This window comes from Pelecanus crispus, chromosome 2 (genome assembly GCF_030463565.1).
Source record: "Pelecanus crispus isolate bPelCri1 chromosome 2, bPelCri1.pri, whole genome shotgun sequence".
Classification (NCBI taxonomy): domain Eukaryota; kingdom Metazoa; phylum Chordata; class Aves; order Pelecaniformes; family Pelecanidae; genus Pelecanus; species Pelecanus crispus.
In genome coordinates, this window is record NC_134644.1 from 149,097,499 (window position 1) to 149,120,548 (window position 23,050).

The following is a 23,050-nucleotide window of genomic DNA, read 5'->3' on the forward strand; positions in this document are numbered from 1 at the left end:
CGCCAGCAGCGCCCGCCTCGGGAGCCGGGGGAAACTGAGGCAAAGGCGGCCCGCCGGGCGCCATTTGCAGGACAACAAAAGGCCGTACGCCTCCCACAAAACCCCGGGCCGCATTCTCGGGTGCCATCTACCGGTGCTTTCCCCGGGACATTTTCGCACCGGCCGGGCCCCGGGTGACTGCCGGGAGGGGCGGAGCGGCGGGCAGCATGGCGGCCGCCGCCATGTCGCGGGGCGGGCTGCGGCACGGCCCCTGCCAGCGCAGGCTGAGGGCGGCGGGCGCCCGCGGCGGGCTGCCGTGGCCGGGGCTCGGCGGCGGGAGGGCGGCGGCGGCGGGCTGGAGCCGCCCGGCGCCCGGAGGAGAGGTGCAGTACTGCGCCGAGCTGGTGCGGTGAGTGCCCGGCGGGAGGCCTGCAAATGCGTGGCTTGTCCTCTCCACAGGGCTGGGCGAGCCTGCCGGAGGAAGGCTGCGAGCGCTTCCCTCCGGACGGAAGGGCTGCGGAGTTTGCCGCAAAAGGTGGCCGGGGTTTCCCCCTCGGCCGCGCCTGGGCACGCCTGACCCCGAAAATAACCCCTGAGGCCCTGGAGCGAGGGGCGCCGGTGCATGGGGGTGCGCCGGGACCTCCTCGGTGGGGAGGGAGCAAGGGAAACTGGATAAATGTTGAAGCTGCATGGGCGATTTAACCTGTAAACGGCAATTTCCCTCCCCCGCTTCGTTCACAGCTGCTTTTCTTCTGAAATACTGAATGTTTCCATTCCGTCGTCTCGGCTTTTTGGAGAGAAAGATCGCCGAAGCGGATGTTTAAAAATAATGGGTGTTTTCACGTCTTCTTGGCTACTGGGAAATAGCCAAGCTCCCCAAGTACTCCTTGGAAGATAAGCAAAAGTAGAGAAAATCTGACAGCTGGACAGACGAGTCAAGTAGATTCCCTGACCTGAACGCAGGTGGAGGAGGAAGTCTAGTTTTCAAAAGTATCCATTTTTGGTCAAATCCAAAATGCTCCAAGAGGAGCAGGAGCGCAGCTTAGACGCTTCCAGGCCAGGCAATGTTTCCTGCTTGGCTTCTGGGCTGTAAACAACGTGCAAGGCCCCGTAGCTGCTTTCTAGTTCACAAGAGTTCGGAGGTACAAAGTAAAACATTAAATAAACAAGTCTCTTTGTAAAGACTTAAATAATGTATCTTTGGATACAGTTGTCCTAGGTGGTTGACAAAAGCAGGGAGAAAGCTTCCAAGGGCGTATAGAAAGAGTGGAACAGGATCATCTTCTCCAAAGTGATGCTTGTAAAAGATAGAATGGTGTGTGTGGTCAGCAGTAATGTTTGAAGTAGGAAAGAAATGGAAATGGAAAGAAATGTGCCAACCTTAAATCTTTGGTGTAGCACCAAGCAGCAGACATTTACAGATGCATCAGAATGCATAGCCAGGTTGCATTTTCCTCGATAAAACTTCAGATTACAGCTTTGTTTTCCTGATTACCCAGGATTTGTTTACCAGTTAGTCAGGAGATCAGAGACTGCATGTACAGTTAATATAGGGGTAAAGTTTACATATACAGGTAAAATGTTTTCAGTAACAAACAACTGTGAACAGAATAGTTAGGTTCCAAGGCACAGAAGCTGAGATAGCTGAATTAAAACTTTTTTGTTGTTGTTGTTAAACCATAAAAAGGACTACTTATAAAAAGACACAAGCATTCAAAATAATAAAATGAAAGGTGGTTATGCTTTTGGCATCATTTAATTGAAACTGCTGTTCACAGTAGCTCATATATTGCATGGAAATCATAAGTTTTAAAAAATGAAGAGGAAGGAGTTACTGTTCAAACAAATAAAACACTTGAGGCTGTGCAAGCATCAGCAACTCCACGGTCCTGAATTTTAGTCTCCCACATATTAGGAAGAACAACAACTGAGTTATGCTTTAATGATGTAGATTTGTGCAACTTTTTGCAATATGCAAGATGTCTTTTCGGTTTTCCTTTTTATGTTAAATAACTCTTTTACAAGTAGCTTTAAGCTAATTGATTAAAAATATGTTTCCCTAGTAGGTATGTTTTCTGTCTCGTGTTGTTTATGATGTCTGCTCTGGAAGACAGGCTTGTGATGATGGTATTACAGAGTTTTGTAACGTGGAAGAAATTCTTTTTAAGACTTTAAATTTTTCATTATACTGAAAGTCTGGTAATGGTCATAACAACTTGTCTTCCATCTATGGGTTCATACGTAAGCTTTTACTTATTTGAGAGGGAAACTATGAAAAACACTCAATACCAGACTTAAGGTCATTCCCTCCTTTCTCCCAAGGGTGCACTGTCAGTATAAAATTCACACTTCTTTCTGATTTTTTCCTTAGCTATTTTTTGCTACACTTAATTTTTAAGCTTAGAATAATTGAAAAAAAAAAAAACAAACCCAAACCCAACATGCCAACACCATTACTAAGAGGGAAGACAAATTTCTCTATTGTGGTGCTGTTTACTTTGTGTAACGTGTTTCTTTGTTTTCTTTCTGGAAGTAGACATGGTTCTGTGTTGTGTGAACAACCCAGGCAAACTGCATAACTAGAACTGGGAAAATGTGGCTGTAAACCTGCGGAGGGTGGGCAATACTGGATGTTACTACCGTCAGCCTTGAAAAAAATACTATGTTTTGAGCTGATTTCAGAAAGTGTCTTAATTGAGGGAGGTTTGATGCATCTGTTCTTTAATATGAAGGTGACCTTTTAAAGCCTGCTAAAATTCACAAATGGCATTTTTTTTGTTGGTGCTTCTGGATTTGCATCAGGCTCTAAAACAAGTTTCACAACTGTTGTGAAAACTAAGCATTTGCTAGTTGTCAGCTGCTGTGTATTGTAGGGGTAAGAACTTCTGTTAAATCTCACTTCCTTTTTGTTTGATGCTAAAAGTAGCAACCCTAATAACCCTTGGTTTTAGTTTGGCTTTCCTATTTCTTTTGAATGTGAGCTTCAAATATGACTACATGTAAGAACAGCAGAATTCACAAAAATGAGTAAATATGTTTTCCTTGACACCTGCTTCTCCACTCAAGGCAAAACTTAGAGTTGCTGGTCTTGTTCCAGTGAAGAATCAGGTTGCAGGCTTATCAGAAAGTACACAAAAATGTTGTTCAAAACAGGCAATTGAGCTTTTCAGAGGTGACTAAGTGTTTTTGTTAGCTACAGTTATGTATGGTTTTGCAATTCATGATTCTGTGCACTGTGATTGTTTTTAATTTAATGGCACACCCAAGTGGCCAAACGAAGGCATATCACTCTAGATGGCAACAAGTTACCTGCAGCGAAACTGCCAAGACCCAGAGTTTTTATGCTTTGAATATAGTTGCCAATAAACAAAACTTACTGGTTAAGCAAGCGCTCTTCTGCCAAGCTCCAAAGCACAATCTTTTAAAGAAATGTGGTTTCATGTTTGGAACAGAAGTCTGGAAGTCAGACAATCTGGATTCTGTTTGCAGTTCTGCCACAGCCTTGTTCCATGCCTTTAGCCCAATATCTTGAGATCTGGATTCGAGAGGTGCACTGAGAGTTCAGAGAGCATCCACTCTCTCTTGGAGTTTGTCTGACTTCAAAATAAGCTTAAAAGCTGCTACTTTTGCAAAGTCAGAGTTTTGAGCTATAACTATTTTAGTAGTTCAGTGCTAAGCAATAGCACACCCAATTTACATACAGCTATAAATAATGTATTTTTTTAATCCTTTTATAGAAAGCGTGACTATGAAGGGTTTCTGTGTTCTCTGCTGTTGCCTGCGGAATCTCGAACCTCTGCTTTTGCCTTGAGAGCCTTCAATGTGGAACTGGCTCAGGCAGGTATTAAAATATATTTGTGAACTCTGGAAATGTAAAACAACAGTTTCAGTATTCTAAATTACACTAGTAGGTGGTGTTTTGCCGAGATTAACTTTCTGTACTATAAGGGGCGATGAATAAATAGTGCAATACAAACCTCTAGTTTTAAATGGCCCTTGGAAAGTAGCCAGCCTCCCCCAGACTATTTTGTTTATGTATGTAGTTTTTCTGACCTTCCTCTTTGTTGTGCATTTTCAAATTAAATTATAACAAACAGGCTGTGGTCCTTGATACTGTTATGTGATTGCATCTGTGTCCTGGCTTCAAATACAGCAACTGAATCGGTAAAGTGCAGCTAAATCCTATATGTAGAAGGTCTGTCAAAAGCTTGGATGATGTAATCAGTCCCAGGTCTTTGTTGGCAGAAGCTAGGTGATGGAAAGGCTGCCTGGTGGGAAGTTTGTAATTAGAGAGTTGTGGGAGGGGAGTGGCTGCCATCTCTCCCCTTTGCTAGGTGGCCAGAAACTGCCAGTGCAACCAGGAAAATTGGTAACGCTTGCCAGAAAGCAACGATCCAGGAAATGTGCTGACCAAGCAAAATCCCAGATCTGCTTCTGTGGGCTGTGCTGGCAACCCATGGTGCTGCCCTCCCTCACTGCTGTTACCGCTGCTTCTTTTCCTTCTGGGAAGAAAGCTAAGGTGAGGGTTGCCCAGGACTTAATCTCCATGGGTTTGAAAGTCAGGTTGTGGCGAAGATTTTTTTTTTTTTTTTTTTCTCTCTGTAGGTTCATATGCTTTACAAGGAATAAACATAAATTCAGAACTGAGCACTTTCCTTACTGAGTTTGGCCATGTCCTGTGTCTGTCTTGTCAGTGTAGACAGACCAAGTGCCTTAAAGACACTGTGAATTTCACTCCAGATGTGTCCTTTCCAGATTAAAGACTCCATAACTCAGAAGACCACAGGTTTGATGCGAATGCAGTTCTGGAGGGAGGCTGTGGAAGATATATACTGTGATAACCCGCCACATCAACCAGTTGCTACAGAACTCTGGAGGGTAAAATACACCTTTGTTGTCCTAAAATTCACTTAAGTAAAATATTACTGTGGGAAATAATGTCATTGTTTTGTGTGTGCTATGTTGCATAGCTAACAGCATTATTTTATATAAAATAGATGATGTAAATTGTGTTTGTGTCTGCATGTGATGTTTTAAGTTACCTACAACCAAAGAGCAGAGTTGGAGAAGGAGGATATTTTGGTAGGACCTACTTGGAGGGTCAGACTTCTGTGCACCATCTGCTTTTTTTTCCTTCTGTGTTTAGGTGAAGGACAGAATAAATTGTGGTAAGCCGTAAGTTGATAGCAAGTGAAGTGCATAAATATACTTTCCTGAGCCAGCGCTAGTCCTGCCTGAAGAGATTAAGCTGTACAAAAAGACAGGAGACTAAGCACAGAGGTTGAAATAGCAAATAGGGTATGAGGAAAAGCCCAAGACCTTCATACCTAGTTACTGGATAATGGGAAGAATCTTAATACAGTCTTCTCCTCACTTCAGGTGTTGCTTAATGACTTCTATTTATGTATTATGTTTTGCACAGATCCTTTTGTGTGCCTTGAGTAACAGGGAACATACTTGTGAACTTAACAGTTTATTTTTACCAAGATGCCTGAGTTCTGCAGGCACTAGAACATAACACATAAAGTACACCTACAGATCTGTTCCTCTGCTGGTCATGGCCAAAGAAACAGAGGCTCTCTTGCAAAATTTTTTGTTTCTAGTTAGGACTGTCACTGATATGTTCAGTGGATGATTGAAGGTCTGAAGGCGGCATAAATGGATTTCCCCTTGATGCTGATATAGAACCACAGAAAATTTAGTTGGTAGGGATCTCGTTTGTCATCTAGTCCAACTTACCACTTGGAGAAGGTCTAATGTCAAAGTTAGACCAGGTTGTCAGGGTCACATTGAGTTGAATTTTGAATTTCTTTGGGGATAGAAATTACATACATTGCTGATTTGTCATCTTAGGGCCAAGGGCCACAGCAAGTCTTAGAACCTTGCAAAAGAGCAGCTACCGTAAGGCCTCTACTCTGTAAGATCAGAACTTGCATTTAAACTAAAGATCTCTGAGGTCCTGGACAGGAAAAGCTGCAGTTTGTCTAGATCTCAATAGCTGAGTACAGTTAATGTACATCCCATAGGTACTAAGGTTTATGGACCTGCTGAAAAACAGGCAGTGAAGTGTGGAGTCTTCATCCAAGTATTCATCTGCGTTGTTGCTGCTGAAATCCTGGGAAAAGGAGGACGCTCACTGTAATGCTGGGTTAGAACAATGCAGTTCCTGTGGGATTAGAGCATTTCACTTGTTGCCATGTTGGCTTCACATCTGCTGTGCTGCACCTCTGAGACCACAAAAGTGAGCCCTTTCCAAATCCTCTTTCAGTGATTTTTGGCAGTGCTGAAACTGTGGCCTCTTCCTGAGTCTTCCTCCCTCAAATGTGAGATAAAGCAGAAGCGAGCATTTGTTCCTGTCTATCAACACTCACGTTTAGATGAAAATTGGGCTTTAAGCAGGATACAGTTTATTTAACTAAGAGAAAACATAGGTAAAGCCAAGAAGTAAAATAAAAGAAAAACACCTGTTACAGTCACTTTTAGGAGGACCAGAGCTGTTCATAGGTGTCTCCAGCTCAGATAAAGTGTGTGCCTTAGCCACAACAAAGCATCTGTACAGTTAGAATAAAGACTGGCAAATGTTGTGAGCCTTTTTATGGGATTATGGGAATTGAAGATGCACCTAGGGTGATATTTTAGTGCAGACATTAAAATGCAGAATTAGTTGTTTTGCATGTCAGTCTGTCTGTGCCTTTGCTTTTTATTTCCTTCTTTTCTGTCTCTCTTCCAGCCTATGGCAAACTTCCCAGGAACAAGACCGTTTTCTCCCAAAATGCTTTTGTCTCCTTTCCAAGGAGGAACTTGCTTTAGTGTGGCTTAACTTATTTTTGTTTCTGAAGATAGCCTCTCATTTAGTTGTCTGATTGAGTGGGTTAGGTACAAGTTAGTCTTCGGTATGATTGCATATATTCTTTTGACCATTTTTAATTTCAGGCTGCTTGTGTGTGCTGTTTGTGTGTGTATCAATGTGGGATGGAAATGTTTACTAGCAGAAGAGTAAATTACAAAAAACCCAAAACATTGCCATGGTTTAACCCCAGCTGGCAAGTAAGCACCACAGAGCCACTCACTCCCACCGGTGGGATGGGAAAGAGAATTGGAAGGGTAAAAAAACTGGTGAGTTGAGATAAAAACACTTTATTAATTAAAAAGACGTAATAGCAATAATAATAATAATAACTGTAAGGAAAAGAGGAAAAATAAGAGAGAAAAATAAAATCCAAGAAAGACAAGTGATACAAATGAAAACAGTTACCACCAACCGATGCCTGACCAGTCCCTGAGCAGCAGCCTCCCCCCCAACCTGCCCCCCCAAGTTTTATTTCTAAGCGTGACATCATGTGGTGTGGGACATCCCTTTGGTCAGTTGGGGACAGCTGTCCCAGCTGTGTCCCCTCCCAACTTCTTGTGCACCCCCAGCCTACTCACTGGTGGGGTGGGGTGAGAAGCAGAAAAGGCCTTGACTCTGTGTAAGCACTGCTCAGCAATAATGAAAACATCCCTGTGTTGTCAACACTGTTTTCAGCAGAGATCAAAAACATAGCCCCATACAAAGCTGCTGCGAAGAAATTTAACTTTATCCCAGCCAAAACTAGTACAACATTCAGATGTAAATCATTCAGATATCGAGGTATGAATAGCAACCCTTTCCAACAGCTAAGACTGCTGGTCAGACTCCTTTCTCACAAAACAGAAAATTGATTTTGAAGTGGAAGAAAGCATTAGCCTACCTCTGTGGTAAAATTTCACCTTACATATGATTTCTCTAAAGGAAGACCAATATAAGACAACAGAACTGGTTGTGAAATGAGATGTTGAAAAATAATTCAGAAAGTATTTCTAGGAGCTCTGATAGCTCTGAACACGGCTGAGCGCTGGAGTGGACTAAAGATCCAATCTGACCTGGTGACCTTTGCACTCAAGATGTGATGTTATTTGTACATTTCAGCAAGTACCCCAAGAATGACCTATTGGAGGAGCACAGCTTCACAAATGTTCAAGAGTGTCATTCCAATGCTTAGAAAGAAGGATTTGGAAAGACACCTGAACTCACAAGTATTGCAGAGCTGTTAATAGAATTAGCATGTCTTTTGCACAGCATATTTTATGTATATTTTCTTGCTGTTGAGTTTGTATGAGGACAATTTTGATTTTCTAGAAGAAATACAAATTTGTCATGTTAAATGTTTCCCAAAGTTTTGTATATCCCAGAATACTCACATTTGGATTCCAAGAGTTTTATGCACTAGTAAAGTATATAAATAGCCCTTGATAGTATTTCTAGAATTATTAATAGCTCAACTCTCAGTGACTTTAATATAAACTTACATAGCAACTGTATGATATTTGTTCTTACTTATCTGTCCATTTTGAACATAGGAAAAATGAGGCCTAATTCTCCATTCATTTCTGTGGAAGAAGCCAATTTTCAAAACTTCTGAAAAATTGAGGACTTGTGTGTTTGAATGAAGGTAGTTCAAAATGGATGTAATGTACAAATCGGGTAATTGAGCAGAATTCAGTTTGGTGCTTTAAGTCTTGACCTGTGACTATTTCAAGGATTTAATTTACAAAATGATACTCAAGATGAACAAGTGAGAAGCAAAACTGACATTTGTAGTTGTAACTTAAAATTTGCCTTTTCACATACCAAGTAGTTCTTCAAGCAGAGTTTATTGAATTAACAAGAAGATCTAGTCTTGTCAAACCTTGAAAAAATATTTACAAATATAATGGATGAAAAGAAGTTGAAAGTGAGCTATAAAGGCTAAGATTGTGAGAAATATGCTCCATAAGTTTTGTTTTTAAATATTTATATGTGTGACTGTAGCCTTTCTGACAGTGTGGTCTGCAAAATTCAGTGTTGTGTAAGCGGATTGAAGGTAAGTTGATAGAATGAAGTGGTACAGGAAGGAAGCCAAATATACAAGAACAGAGCCAAAACAAGAATGTGTGAATATGAGATGCTGTGGGCTACTTTTTTAAACAAAGCCATAATATTCGTTGTATTACTTTGTTAGGATGCTGTCTTTACCGTATGTATTGGTATGTTGTACTGATGTTTTCTTGAAAATTTACAGGGGGAATCTTTTTATTGCTTGACTCTGGAGGAAACTGTTCTCACTGGAGGATGAACATAGTTATCTGCAAATATTTTCTGGGAATATATGACTCCATGAAAGAATAAATTAGTTTCAAAAATATTTTTAAAGAAATGCTTTTAGTTAACTGGCTTGATGTCCAAGATTTCATTTTTTGTGTGCAACAACTTGAAACATGCCAGTTAAAAATTTTTATATTTGAAGAAGCCGATCATGTGATTCTGTGATTTTCCACTGACATGCCACTTTGATTTAACCCAGTGACTACAATCATTGTAAGAAAAGGATTATCTAAAATATATTTCAGCCTTCAGAATGCAGTACTGCCATCACTTTGTATACATTAACATGGATGTTTTATTTGATAATTTTCAGGCTGTCAAGAGGCATAACTTGACTAAAATGTGGTTCATGAAGATCATTGATGAAAGAGTAAGTATTTACCATTCAAGGTCTGATGCTCTTTTTAGTTGTATGTGGGTTTTTTTCCCCGTAATTTTATGTGTGTGTGTAAAACAAAAGGTTAACTAATTGATCTTTTCCAGACAGTAGTATTTCTCTTTAAGAATGGTACTGCTATATGTCCTTTTAATTCTCCCTTAACATCCCTACTGATAATTTCTGCTCTTTTTGGCCAAAATAGCTAATAGAATCCTTTGTATAGTTTTGCTTTAAAATAGATGTAGTTTGTGGGTCGACATCTTTCTTGTTCCCTGCTCTGATAACCAGTGTATCTGTGCTCATGTTTTCTGTTGCTGGTCTCTATTACTAATTTGAAGTGGTTACCCCTAGAGGTAATCCATTGGGAGTTACACTTAGATACCTTTCTGTATGTGAGAGAAGCTCAATCCTATGGGGTTAAGTAGTTAGGTCTCCATATGCCACTGGTAAGAATTCTGAAAACTACATTTTAATAGAAATGGAAATGAAGATGCACAAGAAGGGAAACCCATACGTGGTCTTTTCTTGTGCCATTCCAATCCTGCCCCAAAAGAAAGGACATCTTGCATATTCCAAAAAGTTGCACAAATCTACATCATTGGCATCATCTTATTCCTCCTCACCTCTTTTCTTACCGTGTCAATTTTGCCCCTAAATAGCCTTCTCTTGTGATGAGTCATGGATATAAAATCTCAAAAATTAAATGACCCGTCTGAACCTTTCTGCCACACTTAGCTGCTTCTCCTTATCGTGGCTGTGGAGTTTTTTCTAAGCAGTGTTGTAAACTGGAGCATTTAAATCACAGGAATTTTAAAATAACCACACTTTTTCTGGGAGAACCAAGAGGAAGAATTTCACTTGTACAGTGATGCTGCTACCAACTCTGACACAAGGGCAAGAATGAGTAACTGAGGGCAGGAATTTCTTAAGCTAGCTTTGCTGCTAAAGTTAGTGTCTCGTGAAGTTATACCTTGAGAAAATTGATGGTCAGTTACTTGTGGAGTGTCATTGCTATGAAAGGCTTCAGAGTTTTTTAATCTTAAGGCCAGTATGTTTTAACCACAAAAGCCACTAGGACAGGAAGAGTGCTGGAGGATGTTATATTTTGGGGGGTATTTGCATATGGCTTTGAAACTTGTGTGTGTATTTGAGGGATTGATTTTTGTGCATGCTTTAAAAAATACACTTCTATTTATCTAAATTTCTCTGTGCTTCAGATTCAAATTAAGTATTGAAATTGGCAACCCTGTAGTGTAAGAATACCGTATGATGTTTTGTTTTGGCTGTATCTTTTTTATGAAGAATTCTGATTTCTTATTGCAAAAGGTTATATTTACTCCAGTAACTAGACTTGGCTCCAGTTACATGTAGTTACGTGGTTATGTTAGACTTGCTATAAGCTTTAATGACTACTTTTGAGTTTATAGTCTCTTTCTGTCTCTGAATTTTGTCCTTTTTTTTCTAATAGTGAATTAGGCTGACCTGACTGTAGTAATAAATTTGCACAAACAGCAGTTACATTTACATTTTACTGAAGTTCTGTGTTCATATTATAGGAGAAGAATTTGGATGATAGAGCGTACCGTAACATCCAGGAGCTTGAAACATATGCTGAGAACACTCAGAGTGCTCTCTTGTACCTCACCTTGGAAATGCTGGGTAGGCATTTTACCTTTTTTAGATTTTGTTGATGACTCATTAGCACAGCTACAATATTTATTGATGTTTCAAAAAGCCCACTCTTCTTCCACTGGAGTTTAATTTCAGTAAAAGTTGTCTTGGGTAGTATTTCAGAGATCTTTTGAATGGTCAACCATAAATCTGGAATCTTACTGCACCTGTCCTAGAGCTACATACTTTCCTGAGAAGCTGCTCAGTGGAAAGCTCATTGAAGTGCAGTTTCCTACTGCTCTGTTCTTTGTTGCTTAACACTATTTTCTCTTTTCTTGCTCCTATTACAGAGTGTGGTAAATTCAGCTCTTCACCATATTTTCTGATTGTCCCCCTTGTCAGAACACAAAGTGCTGTAGTTATTCTGCAGCTGTTGTTCTATATTGCAGTGATGTACACTGGTTATCTTGAAACAGCTGACTTCCCAACCTATAAACTTTCCTTGGTGATGTTGTAAATTTGGGTCCGAATCCTCTCTTCCTAAAAGTAGGTTAACTATCAATAATTGAATAGCTAGAAAAAATGCAACAAAGATGATATGATCCTTGTGGTTAAAAACTAGTACCTGTGTCATGTCTAATATGAAAGTCACAGACTGGGAAAGAACTGTTCATTTGCAGTGAAGAAAAGAGTGACTTTCTTTTAGGTGTCTGTTGCATAGAATCATAGAATCGTTAGGTTGGAAAAGACCTTTAAGATCATCCAGTCCAACCATTAACCTAACATTACCAAGCCCACACTAAACCAATTAAGGGTAGACCAGACTAAACCATGTCCCAGAGTGCCACATCTACCCGTTTTTTGAATGCTTCCAGGGATGGGGAGTCCACCACCTCTCTGGGCAGCCTGTTCCAATGCTTGACTGCCCTTTCCGTGAAGAAATTTTTCCTAATATCCAATCTACATCATGGAAGTATTCCCTGTATGAGCTCAGATGTAAAAGAAGGGTTAGAATTATCATTATTTAGTGGCATTTAGTATTGTAGCAGCAATATTTTCCTTTTGCTTATCAGAGTAGTCTGATGGAAGGCCTATGCTGAAGTTAAAAGAATTTAAAAAGTAAAAAGAGATTCTTAGGAAGAAATAAGGAACCTGTCTCGTAATATCTGATGTTCACTTCCTTAGTAGGAAATCAGTGAAATGTTGCAAGTATCTTTCTGAACTTCCGATTGAAGAAATGTAGGAGTATGAGAAATACCAGTGTCTTCATTCTGAGAAATGTCTTCTATCCTGAAGAAGTTCAGTCATGCTTGGGTCACTCCTGATACGAGTCAGATGATCTTCCTCTTGAAAATCTGTTGTAGGGGCTCTGGATTTTCTAGGTGCCCTATTGTCATATTTAACTTCTCTTAAATATACCAGTGTAACAAAATATCTAAGCAGAATTCTCCTTCACTGCATATTAAACAGTTAACTTCTGTGGGTTTTTTCCACAAATGGAGAAATTAATTGAACACAGCCCTTTTCTTGGTGTTTCCCGTCAGCAGTCTTTTCTAGACTAGGGCGAACTGGTTTCGTTACAGGTCATGTTTGCTAAAGTTCTTAGGCTTTTTAGCTGCTTTATTGCTGACCTGTCTCCAGTTTATGTGTCTCTCTCCCAGTAGTAGTGCTGCTTTATTATTACTGATTTTGGGTTACTTTTGTCAAGCTCATTTTGACTGGTAATCTTGTCATCCAAAGTGCTGGTACTTCCTCCCAGCTCCTGTCATTAGAAGTATTAATATTGTGTGCTCTGATTTATTGCCTAAGTAGTTAGGAGCCTGGTACTACTCAATAATTTTGTTAAACCTTTTCAGAACGTCACTTTTGGAATATATTCCTAGACTGAGCATGAGTCACTGCTAACTCCTACTCCTTGAGCTTTTTTTTTTTTTTTTTTTTTTAATTCCTAGTTACATGTAAAGCCTGAGATGCCCAGTCAGTATCAGTAAGTTATATCCATTGATTCCTTCAAGCCACACTCTGCTTTCTGCTGCCATTTCCAAAATAAGTCCATGTAGTCTGCCTGTAGCCACTGTTTCACAAAGGCTTCTGAGACCCATGCAAGGCTCAGGCAGGCTTGGGCAGTGAATCTGGTATGCACACTATCATTTTCAGGTGTCAGTTAGGCTCATCGGTCTGTAATTCTTGTATCCTCATTTCTTTCTTTGTAGAATACTGCTCCTGTTAGAGCTTTTGTGAATTTTAATTTCAATTTTTCTTTCATTTTATCCCAGGTCAGTCCTGTGAAAACATTACAGCTCTATGATCAGTCTAAGCCAATCTTGCACGGTCTCGCCATGAAGAGCGATGGTGCTGCTCTGCCCCACTCATCTCCCTCTTCTTTCATTTCTCTCAGTTGTGTGACCATGCAGTAACTAAAGCTAGTTTTCCGTTGCTTTGGTGATCTGATTCAGTTTGCCATGCCACTGCCTCATTGCCCATCACAGCATAAGGGAGGTGGCAGAAATATGGGTTCCGGGGGGAAGCATAGGACCATTCTCTTTGGCTTCAGTGCACTGCTGAATCAGCTGCAGCTAATCGTGCAACCATGCTGTAAGCATTAACACTTGTCAGGAATTTCACACTTGAATGATTTTTCTGGCAGGAAAAACAGTTCTTGGAATACTGTTACCCTGGGAGAGGACATGCCAATGAAAATGAGTTTGTGTACGGATGTATTATATCTGAATAGGTGCCACTCCACTACGTATACCTTTGCAGAAACTGGAACAAGCTAAGAGGTGTCTTGCTCCTGAATGTGGAAATTGATGAATTTGCGTGCTGCTTTGCACCTCTGAGACGAGATCACAAGGCAATTTATGAACATAGACAGTTCTATCATGGACCAACGCACTTAGATTTCCTTAAATACAACTGTGATACGCATCAAGGAAGACTATATCCCTCAAAAGGCCTGACAGTATGTTCTAAACATACTATTTCTGCAATTTTAGGTGTGAGGGACATCCATGCTGACCATGCAGCCAGTCACATTGGGAAAGCGCAAGGCATAGTTACCTGTTTGAGAGCAACTCCATATCACAGTACAAGAAAAAAGGTCTTTCTTCCCATGGACATTTGTATGTTGGTAAGAGAAACAAGCTGTCTGGAATTGAACAGTACAGTGTTTCTAACTGTGTCTCTCAACGCTAGAGATGAGATCATAATTTATTAGGCCAGAAACAGAACACCGTTTTTCTGCTGTGGCCTAGTAATATGCCATTGTCATGGCAGGTGAGAGGAGTGACCTTCATGAAACTCGAGTGTTTCTAGGTTGGTTGGTTGTTGGGGTTTTTTTTTTGTTTTTAATTAAATGTAGTAGTGTTTTAGCTTTCAGGAATTTTTCCATTAATGTGTAGAAATACACACATGGAATGGGGCTTGGGTTTTGGTTTGGGTTTTTTTGTTTGTTTTGCGGTTTCTTGGTTTTTTCTTTTTTTCTTTTCCTATCTCCATAAAGGAAGCACTGTGAGAAATTTTACTTCTGAACAACCTTCTTGGGTTTCTTTTTACTACCTTTTCATAAAATGTTTTGGTGGTTTTGGTTTTTGGGTTTTTGGGGGTTGGGTTTTTTTTTTTGTTACATGTTTGACAGCTATAAGCATACATTCCATACATTGCTGTAGGAGATGGTATAGTCCTTTGATTTAAACTGTACACCTAATTTGCACTGGAATTTAGCACATCTTGCAATTTGGGTAAAATGGGATTAAAGCTCAAATTTTCTTATTAATGTTCTCTGGCTAGATCTGTTGACAGTGCAGCTGTTACTCCTTCATCTCCAGTCTTTATTTTTAAACGTTAATGCTGTTCTTTTTATACTTAATTAAAACTTATGTAATTACAGTGATGCTTAAGGCAGTTGTGTTAGTATTTTCTGAATATCATTTCAATGCAATTGGAATTTTTGACTTGAAGTTTAGTAATTTAGGTAGTTGCAGAAAACGTAGATACTAATATAGGTCAGGGTTGTAAGACTGCAGAAAGGAGCTGCACCCTGCTTTCAGCCATTCTGGGACTGGATGGTATGGGAGGCCTTCCAAGTTTTTTTAGCTTTTCAAACAGCCTTAAAATTCACACTCATTCCTTGCCATGGAAGGTGTTTTACAGTGAAACTGTAAAAACAGCTTGCATCCCTTCTGTGCAGACTGAGCATCTTGTAAGCATTTCAGCTGCTGGCAAGTATCACAGAGTTCTGCTGGAGTCTCTGTCTCCTGGTGAAGCCTACCTGCCTGCCTTCGTACAGCTTTCACATGTCTGACTGTTCTTGAGGAGGAACGGGCAACTGGTGCAATTCTGAATATACCATATTATGTGTTACATTGGTCACTATAGTCAAAGAATAAGTTTGGGGTTGTTTTTTTCGGAGGGGTTGGGGTGGGGTTTTTTTGGTGGCTTCTGTTTTTTGTTTGGTTTTGGTTTTATTTTTTTGAGGGGTGGTGTCGGTTTGGTATTTTTGCAAGCCTGGTGGTGCACACCAATCCCAATAGAATGCCTTATTTCGTAAGCCAGCATGGGTCCTGTGTTAGCCGCTACTGGCTTTCTTCAGCTTAATATCAATTCTTGGATTATGGTTTTAAAAACTGGGCATCTAAACTGATCTAAATTCCCAAAACTTTAAAATCTGACTTGTTTATCTGACTGACCACAAAGTCTTCAGGGAACAAATTCATGCAGAGTGAGTCTGTACCAACTGTTCTCTTTGTTCTCTTGATATTTTTTTTTTCCAAGTGACTGACCAAAAGAAAAAAAAAAGGAAATAAAAAAGGTGGGGGCAGTGGTAAAACATTAGCCTGTTTCAGTCGTGTCATTAGTTTGGTTGCTGAGACAGGTTTTTGAGAAGCTAAAATTGAAACTTGGTATTTTATTGAGGGTTTTTCTTTTTTTGATTTTCCTTCCTATGTCTAGCATGGAGTTTCACAAGAGGATTTCATAAGAGGCAAGCAAGAGAAAAATGTGAGAGATGTAATTTATGACATTGCCAGCCAGGCCCACATTCATCTAGAACATGTGAGATTCCTTCCCTTTTGTTTATTTAAATAAACATAATTGATGCTAATCTTCCCAAAGCATTGTGCATATGTGTTGTTAGAAGACTTACAGCTGTATACTTAATTTCAAATATTTTACCTTTAGTTACTTAGAGTGTTTAAATTAAAAAAAAAAAAAACCTACACCACACAAAAGCTTTAAATATTACAACTACTTCTGTATGAATATTACATTTATCTGTATGTACAGGAGGCAGTTTACTCACAGCCAGGTCCAATTGCATATATATAACTACTGCCTAAAGCCTTATTACTGGGAGAGAAACTTCAAGCAGACTTCTATAAATGCAACTAGATGCCAGCATGGGATCAGCACCATAGAAAGCACTTCTGCATGTGGTATTTCACAGCGCAGTGGAATGGCTGCCAGGAAAGCAGAGCATGTTGCCTTTAAGTACTGGTTAGTGTGTGTGGGAGGGGGGATTCATTCCCTAACATGACCAACCATGCTCAAAGCTATGTTGGGAAAGGTGCTTTCTGTTTATTTATTTGCTGGCTCACAGCCAAGTGAATTAGGAGACTTTATTTGCTTGGAACAGTAGATAATGAATCCTGAAGAACTGCAGAGTCCTACTCTGTTTTTCTTTTATGCTCTTATTTTAGCTACACTCTGAATTGCTTGTTCTTACATATAGAAAAGCAAAAGAATTGTTTCATCAGCAACGCTGTGTCTGCCTTTATCTGGAAAACAAAACTTGCAAGAAGCACTGGAAAGAGTTTCTTAAGGCTACAAGTACATGTACGCATATACATTGAGTATTGCACCCAATACTTCCAATCAAGGTAATCTGAAAAGATACCACTTCAGAGTAAAGAGATGCAAGATTTATCTCTACATTTACACCATTAATATAATCCTCAATTACAGCATTACCTGTGATAACAGTATTTTATGCAGTAGAGATAGGAGAGCCCTTCTTCATTTTTCTGAAGGTAAAATGAGGCATCCCTGGTTTGTTCAGTCAGTGGTTAGTTAGTTGATTAATGTTTTTATTTTTTGATGATAATAATATGTAGCCTTGGGCTTTATTTTTAATACAGACTATTTATAATTTGCATTTAATGCATTCCTGTTCATGTTGAGACCTGATGTCTCAGCTTTCGTTGTCACGTGCCCAAGGAAACTTTTTATTACATTTAGAAGCAGGGAACAGAGACAAAGAAAACGCGAGGTCGAAACTGTCCACTATCTTTGTTCAAGCTGAAATATTTTGATTTTTCTTTTTTTTTAATTCCCCACCCCTCAATGCATAATGCACAGTGTGTAAAACCCATTGACATTGGTTGCAACTGTGGCTTACAAAAATGCCAAGTACCTGGCCTGAAATGCCTCATATCAGGGGTGGAAGGCATGGAAAACAAGCAATATGCATTTATTGTCCAGCTGTTTAAAATTTGTTGCTGGTATTGCATGGGAACTTTGGGACAGAAGGAGGGAGAGAATTCAGTTCTTCAGAGCCTTTCAGATAATTTGACAATTCTTAGTGTGTTGGTCTCCTGGCTTCCAACGTGCCAACCAGCTTCTGAAGAGAACAGGCAGAACCTTATCCCCTCTTTCTTCCCACTCCATTCCTAGAGCCCTGCCCATGTTAAACACTGGGAGGGTCCTATGGAAAATATGCAGTGTGATCATGTAATTGGAGACTATACAGAAGAATATAAACACAAAGAAACCAGACTAGGGCAGCATTAGCTTTTTACTCAATTGAATGTTGATCTTGGCACTCCCCTCCCCCCCTTTTTTTAATGGACAGATCATATAATTTTAGTTACAATAAAAGAAATCTTCACTGAATACTTGCTTCCAGCCTCCATCATCATCAGTGAAGAATAATTGACAGTGCAGGATCTCCAGAGTGTTCAAACCACTTGAACTGGCAATAAGTGGCAGTAATAACAGGGTATTAGCCTCTTTGATAATCAGATGGTCTTTGTGAATGCAAGGATAAAGATACTTTCTCCCCTAATGGATAAAATTTTGCTGGCAATGTTTGCTGGGTATTTCAAGGCATTTGGGCTGGTGCCTTTAAATGCATCTGTTCTCCTATATAAAATCACCGTCTTGTTTTGCCTGAGGGTCTTTTCAGCCACTTACCCTCTGTCTTAGTTGGAATTACAGGGTGGGGGTAAGGTTTAAACATGCAGAGAGGTTTCAACAATCTCAGCATTTGTTACACAAACTTCATATTTTGGAGAATGAGGGTAACAGTTACCAGCCCCCTTTTGCAGTCAGAAGAAACATAATCCTCAAATGCTAAATTAAGTCTCAGCGATATTATATGAAGCATATTGTAGTAATGTGGCACTTAATCTTCGGAGAAAAGTTTCTGACGTGTGGTCAGCTCTTCTTGGTACTGTGACTGATGACCAGCAGAGGGCAAGATAAGATGAAGATTGCTGTTATCTTCGGGAATTGTGTATTTTATTAGAATAAAAGCGCTCTGACAGTCCTGCAGTGATCCCTTTGAAAGCCTGCGAATACATTTACATGTTTGCCCTCTTTCTCTTAAGCACCTTCTCCCCCATTCCTCTTTTTCAAAGAAGGTCTCCTTTTGGCTTTTTGCATGTATCTCAATTATGCTAGCTCGTTATGGACTCAAGCTTTACCAAGGAAGATAACATGCTTTCTGAATGACATGCAACCCATTCTGGGTTAAGAAGGTCAAGCAAGATTGCTTTCTTTTTTCATCTCACAATTAATAATAGTAAAGCAGAGCATTAGATCAGGGTAGAGCATTTTCCTTTTATACACACACACATGTTATTACATTTCAAAGTTTTAAAATAATTTGCTGTCTGAAAAGATTCAGTATTTTTCCCTCCTAAAGTGTCAGCCTCATTTTCTCTGTTGTCTGGAAAGATCCATGGAAAACTAACAGAAATTCATACATTCTCATCAGTATTCGTAGCGGGTTGGTTGGTTTGTTTTAACCTGCAAGGAAAGGCAAAACAAGGAGGGATTCTGTCTTTATAAATAAGCATTACAGGAAGATTTTCTTCAGCTCTGTTAGGTGTACCCGAGTTGTACATGGGTTGAAACTGTAGATTTGATTCAGCCATGGTTTAGACTCTGTTCATATGTAGATACTGCGGACCAGAGGCATTGAGATCCTTCCAAAGTCCTATAAATGTAAATGGAGTGTAACTGGACTTCTGGGAAACACTCGACCAAAAAGATGCACTCAGAGAAATGCATTTCTGGTCTTCCATCACTTCTGTCGCTTGGGATCTAAAGAGTTAGTTGGGGGGGGGGGGGGGGGGGAAGTGTTAAAGCATATTGATTAAATCAGATGCAACTTGGAACTTTGTCAGAACAAGGGATGGTAATTTACATTGGTTTATTATGTGTAAACTGTAAGGTTGTCAAAACATGTAAGAATTTTAGCAGGCCTCTCCCAGTATTACATGCTTTCTGTGTAATTACTTTTGTATACAGTGAGGGATGGTGCTGGCTTGCACATAATGGAAAATTATAGTTTCAGGATGTCAAAATAAAAAGGGATGAAGCTTGTAATACAGTCTGTTGGCTCTAACCATTACGTATAGTACTTGATGTTTAATCTGAAATGTTAAATTGTCCTGATAAGTACATTTGTGTTTGTTTTTCTTTTTTTTTTCCTCCCACCTTACCCCATTTACTTTCAGGCTAGATCTTTCAGTAAGAAAGTTCCTGTGAAGGCATATCCTGCTTTTTTCTGTACGGTGGGTGTGATATCATGCACTCTTTAAGTGATGGACTCATTTCTGTGCTAATATGTTTGTGAAGAGTAGAGTATCAAATTAGGCATGGTTAACTAATGCTTCATGTGTCTATTTTGGGAGGATGTAGTACCTAAAACTTCTGAATATCATAATGTGTGTCTGACTCTGGAACCTCATAGTTTTGATCAATATTTCTAATCCTTCTTTAACTATGTAATTTTGCCCAAGATGTCTGTATATTCATAGACCATCGTTCTGATGCAAGGGCCTAAAATCTTCTCTATTTTTATAATTTGCTGTTTAGTCTAGTAAAAGATAATGCTTCTTTTCACAAAACCTACCTTTTTTTTATCATTTGAATGTGATGGTTATGCTACCGCTTAATAAAACAGGCAAACTGTCAAGCCTTTTTGCAGTTCCTCATTCGGTTTCATGTATTGCTTTTTAAACTTCATGCCCAATTATTTGTGTGCATCATATGGACTAAGCTTTTTTTTCTTCTTTTCTAGGTTGCTTTAGATGATTATTTATGTAATATGCGAAAAGTGGACTTCAATATATTTCATCCAAGCTTACAAAAGAAGAGTACGTTATTACCATTGCATTTATATATTAGATCTTGGAAAAAAACATATTAAATTTTTTTTTAATATGAGTTCAGAGTGCTGAGTTTTTTCTTTAATGTCTTAACTTGATAGAATTGTTAAGTGTCTAATTTCACACTCCTGCAAACTGTAGTTCATGGGAAGCAGCAGATGCACATGAACTGTAGATGTCAGCTTGCTGGCAGTAGTTGAGTTTGTTCTTGGAATATTAGGCTGATATCTCTGCTTCACATGTCTGCCAAGTCATATGTCCTTGTCTGAGATTACTTTTCTTGTCTTTCCTGTAATAACAACAGTATGATAGAATTCTTCTTGGACAAATTCTTTGCTAATGGATACTTCTGACAGTTCTGACGCTTTACTGGAAAAAAGTAAAAAAAAAAAAAAAAAAAAAAGTCTGCTTTGTTTGTACCCAAAAGCAGCTACAGTAAATGCCTTATAAAATCAGCTAAGCAATTCTGTTTAGCACAAGGAGCAGACTTTTTGCAAGTACTAATGATGCTTCATAGTTGGAAGAATGGGCGCATATATTTGAATGCATGAAAACTGTCAGGAAAAACTTTAGCTGTTGTAATTATGTAGTGTTTATGTAGAGTTTCAGAATGATGAAATAGAGCGGTATTACAGAAATTACTTACCGGCGTGTTGAGATCGAGCCTTGAAGTGACTGTAGGTAGTGGGAGGATAGCTTTACAACATACGAGCAGAACCCTTATACGGTTTTTATCTGCAGCTCAGCCAAAGGCTTTTTCAGGCTGCTCTTAGCTTGGCAGTACCTTCCTCCTGCCCTCTCGTCTCTGTTGTTGCCCACAGCTGTCATTGCAACGTGGGCTCGACTGCCCCTTTGTTCATATGCACCATGTCTCAGGACACCCTCCTACGAGGCTTCCCTGAATTCCTTTTCTTCGGTACTGTGAAGAAACATATTCCTGAATGTTCCAGGTCATTGTAGTCCTCCCTCTCTGTAAAGATACTGCTCTGGGGTTTTTTTTGGTGGGAAAGCACCGGGAGCTTTGTACTCAGCACCTCTTTGGATCAAGGTAAATACTTGCTTGATTTGTTGTTTGGTAAAATAATGCTTCCTAACATACAGCTTCATTCAGTTGAACAAATCTGGTAGTTCATTCTGCTGTCGTCCTTGTTCTACTAAATAGCTGCTTTTCCCAGAGATTTTTTTTTTTAATCGGGGTTAATCTCCCCAGATGTTTGGTTGTATAACAGCGTCCTGTATTTTAGTGTACAATGCTACATAATGAATTTCTGAGAACAAGATTCGTGGCTTTTTTAATCACAGGAACTGTCAGCATGGTAGAAATCTTAGGAACCCAGCATTAAATCCTTCATTCAGTGATTCTACTTTACATGTTTGAAGTCAGTTTGTGATATGCATCTTAGTTAATTCTGCAGTTTCCTACTCCTGAGTAAGACACTTCTCTTTGAATTTGTTCCGCTCAGGATCTTGGTTTCTGTGTTACTAGAGGTGTAATAATCAAGGTTATAGGAACCTAGAAAAATGCATGTATTGGCAGTATACTGGCTATTTTCTAAAAGTAAAATCTTACAGGCTCTGTCCACTTCTCAAGTCAGCTGCTGTATGTTATCATTGCTGTTCTTGAATGTGGCAGAGAGGTCTGGTGAAAAAATAATTCCTTCCTATGCAGGCACCGCAGCTCTTCCTGCCAAATGAAGAGCAAAGGCTTAGGCTCTGTTGCTGCTACCAGGCCAGCTGCACGTTCACTCTGTTTATTTTATGTTCTGGAGAAAGCGTTATAAATGTCTCTTTCTGCAGTTGGTCCGCATTTTGTTCCGAGCGTGCTGAGTCAGAACAATAGGGGCAGCCCTGTCTGTCCTCTCAACAGGGATCGCTCTCCTGTAAAGTTAACTTTTGGCAGGAGCGCAGCACAGTAAGGAGGAAGAGAAGGAAAACCAGGCAGTAGCACCAGTACGAGCCGCTACAGCGATATCTTGCTTCCAGGCCACAAGGCCAGCGCTTTGCCTTGGTATTGAAGTGGAACAAATCTTGACAACGTGCTTACAAAGGCATCAATGGAAGGGCTGATTTGTTGTAGTGTAGAAAAGAAGCCATGTGATGCAGTGAATGGTTAGCATGGTGAGAGGGACTTATCAGTGAATTAGTAAACAGGATATGGAATAAATAAATTCAAGTTATGACTTCAGTCACAAGGCTTCTGAGCGACCTCAGAAAGTAAAGCAGCGCTTGGAATTGCAAATGACAGGAGGCTGCTTGAATAAGCAATCTGTGTCTCCTTTGTATCCTTCAGGGAACAGCGCTCTCTCTCGGATGGTCATGGCTGATTCTGCCCTTAGGGACAATGTTGTGAATGGAGGCATTAAATACCTGTCAAACAACATAGTCTTAATTTGCATGCTTTCACTAGTATTATCTCCTTTTATTTCTCGATAGCAATTGGTGCCATATAAGAAATTTCATTCATCGGTTCTGATAATTTATAATTCCACATCCTACCAAAATTTGTCCTATTTCTGCCTTTTTTTT

At 39.7% G+C, this 23,050-nt stretch overlaps 1 protein-coding gene across 3 annotated transcripts; it reads left to right on the forward strand.

Annotated features, from left to right (window-relative positions):
- Window positions 1–206: 206 nt before the first annotated feature.
- On the forward strand, window positions 207–20,565 carry NDUFAF6 (NADH:ubiquinone oxidoreductase complex assembly factor 6). Of its 3 annotated transcripts, XM_075705413.1 has the most exons (9): window positions 207–388; window positions 3,717–3,816; window positions 4,735–4,857; window positions 9,456–9,512; window positions 11,078–11,180; window positions 14,129–14,262; window positions 16,083–16,184; window positions 19,871–19,927; window positions 20,437–20,565. In XM_075705413.1, exons 1-9 carry the CDS (start codon window positions 207–209, stop codon window positions 20,563–20,565), a joined length of 987 nt encoding a protein of 328 aa, XP_075561528.1. The 3 variants fall into 3 exon arrangements, with proteins under 3 accessions (XP_075561528.1, XP_009486153.1, XP_075561529.1); XM_009487878.2 differs by lacking the exon at window positions 207–388 and having other exon boundaries at window positions 3,757–3,820; XM_075705414.1 differs by lacking the exons at window positions 207–388; window positions 19,871–19,927 and having other exon boundaries at window positions 3,757–3,820.
- The last annotated feature ends 2,485 nt before the right edge of the window (window positions 20,566–23,050 follow it).